The sequence below is a fragment of the Musca vetustissima genome, unplaced genomic scaffold (assembly GCF_032173495.1).
Source record: "Musca vetustissima isolate MV318-11 ecotype Yass unplaced genomic scaffold, APGP_CSIRO_Mvet_v1 utg27300, whole genome shotgun sequence".
Taxonomy (NCBI): domain Eukaryota; kingdom Metazoa; phylum Arthropoda; class Insecta; order Diptera; family Muscidae; genus Musca; species Musca vetustissima.
The window spans coordinates 69,143-71,905 of NW_026887046.1; the positions used below are offsets into that span (position 1 = coordinate 69,143).

The 2,763-nt window shown below is 38.4% G+C and overlaps 1 protein-coding gene across 1 annotated transcript; it reads left to right on the forward strand.

Annotated features, from left to right (window-relative positions):
* The first annotated feature begins 1,729 nt into the window (after window positions 1-1,729).
* Window positions 1,730-2,470, forward strand: LOC133334539 (trypsin-1-like). The gene has a single exon (XM_061542854.1). It carries the CDS (start codon window positions 1,730-1,732, stop codon window positions 2,468-2,470), a length of 741 nt encoding a protein of 246 aa, XP_061398838.1.
* Window positions 2,471-2,763: the final 293 nt, after the last annotated feature.

Below are 2,763 nucleotides of genomic sequence, written 5' to 3' on the forward strand. Positions count from 1 at the left end.
GTGTGCTAAGTTTCGTGAAAATCTGTTCAGATTTTGATATAGCGCCCATATGTAGGTTCGTCCGTTTTAAGGTAAATGGTGTACCAAAGTCCCTATATATCTTTCGATTTGCACGAAATTTGGTATTGCCTACTGAATTAGATCTAGAATGACGTGTGCTAAAATTTCGTGAAAATCGGTTCATATTTAGATATAGCTTCCATATATAGTTTCGCCCGATTTTAGGTAAATGGTGCACCAAAGTCCCTGCAAATCTTTTGATAAGCAAGAATATTGGCATAGCATACTAAATTAAGTCTATAATGATTGTACACTAAAGATCCATACCATAGTTCGATTAACTATGGTATGGATCTCTGGCAGGTTTGCTTGAAATCGGTTCAGATATAGATATAACTTAGCTTCCATATGTAATTTCGACTTATTTATGTTAATTGTACGCCAAATATTCAATGGGTGTCTGATTGAGATTAAATTTTAAACAGTACGGCGACGTCTTTTCGGATACATATGTAAAATATACCCACAGTGGTGAAGGATATCATATAGTCGGAATACATTTGAAAGTCCAAACGATTCTGAACTACCTTTTTTCTACAACAGACTTTTCTAAGGCCTTCAGTTTTCTGCTGAATCCTCAAACAACTTCAGACATCCTCTCAAAAAAATTGTATCTTCAGAAGATCTATTTGAAGTTTTCAAAATTTCTTATTCCTTCAGAGCCCCTTTTTAAAAATTCGAGCTGTAGAAATACATTCTGCTCAAAAAAGGCATTTCAAAAACTTATCATAAGACTTCTGCCTTCAAAAGACCTCTCAGAGATCTTCAAAAGACCACGTAGTTTTAGAAAACCTCTGCAAAATCCTAAAAAAGGTTTTTCATTCGTAAAAAATCGATTTGAAAAGTCCATAAATAGAGGGGTATCTTCATTCTAGAAGACTTTTCAATGGTCCACTTTTTTTAGAATACCACACAAAGGCATTCTGCCTTTGCCTACCTCTCAAATACCTACCTTCTACCTTCACTTCCCATATACTAAATTTTGTCTTCTGAAGCCTTTCCTAGGTTGTGGGTCTTCGGCTCTAACAAATTTTCCTTTGGAAGACCTCTCCAAGATTCTAAATAAAAATGTGGTACATCCACTGAAAACGATTCTATATTTTCTTTCAAAATACCTTTCCAAAACCTTCTGTCCTCACCTGATCCCTTTTAAATCTTCATGTTTATGAAGGTGAGTGTCTTAATCTCAACACTCTCTAGGAAAAAATTTGGAAAATAATCCTCAAAACCAAAAAAAAATCAAAACACAATTTCCCTACTTTCAAAATTAAAAATTCTCACCCAAACGCCCCGCATAGCCTAGGTTCGACAACACCCTATGAGGAAGCGATTCGCTGTCATGGCTATAACTAGAAACATTCTACGCCATGATGTTTACCATACGATAAGCATGGAAGCATTTAAATATATCAGTGGGTGGTGCTGGTGGCCGTGGCCCACCCAAGCCGAAATCGGGTCAAGATTATGTTGTTCGACAAACATTGCAAGGTGTTAGAATTTATTTTTCTTGGCTGGCACCCCTTGGTGTTAGAATGTCGCAACATTAGAAATGTTCTAGGCATGGAGTTGGTGTATAAAAGGTACCTTCTGGTGGTTTGGAAATCAGTGCAAACACAAGCTTCATTGAATTAGCAAATCCGAATTCGTTTTCTTCTTCTGAAAAAAAAAAATGTTTCTGTTTTTAATTTTTGCTGCCCTGGTGGGTCATATCTCCGGTGCCAGTCGGATAATTGGTGGCCAATTTGCCACTCCGGGACAATTTCCCCATCAAGTATCCTTGCAGCTGAATGGACGTCATCACTGCGGAGGTTCTATTATTTCGGAAACCTTCATTGTCACCGCGGCCCATTGTACGGTCAATCAAAACCCTGCCCTCATGAAAGTTGTGGTCGGCACCACTGACCTCTTGGCCGGTAATGGTAAAACTGTCAATGCTGCTCAATTCATTATCCATCCCCAGTACAATCCTCAAAGTCAGGACTACGATATGTCATTGATTAAATTGGCCGAACCTTTGACATTGGGAACCTCCACTGTGGATAAAGTGGAACTGGCTGCCTCTGATGCTAACTTTGCTGCCGACACCTTGGCCACCATTAGCGGATTTGGTGCCATTAATGGAAATCTCCAGCTGCCCAATAAATTGAAATTTGCCCAGGTTCAATTGTGGAGTCGTGACTATTGCAATCCTCAAAACATTCCTGGCATCACGGATCGTATGATTTGTGCCGGACATCCCAGTGGCCAAGTTAGTGCCTGCCAAGGTGATAGCGGTGGCCCATTGACTGTGGACAACAAACTGTTCGGTGTGGTATCATGGGGTTTCGGTTGTGGTGCTGAAGGCAAACCTGCCATGTACACTTATGTGGGTGCTTTACGCTCATGGATTAAACAAAATTCGGGAGTTTAGGGGAATGTGAATTCTCTGGAATGGAAACTTTTGGCGATTGTCTTGATTATTTTGAATATTTAAAAATTTTTATAATTAACTTTTCACATTTTTTAAATAAATATTTGTTTTGGCATTAATCGATGATGTTTTAATTAAGTACTGAAACGACGGTATTTGAAAAAATAGTTCTGGTCATGGTCGGGAAATCTAATCCGAATTTTGGTTGTTATAGGTGTTTATTCGAATCGTTCTATATCCCGATATCAATATTAAATATTGATATCTGGATATAACACCTAAATATAAAGCTC

Coding starts and splice junctions, on each gene's coding strand:
- LOC133334539 (XM_061542854.1), top strand. CDS start 1,730: ATGTTTCTGTTTTTAATTTTTGCTGCCCTGGTGGGTCATATCTCCGGT.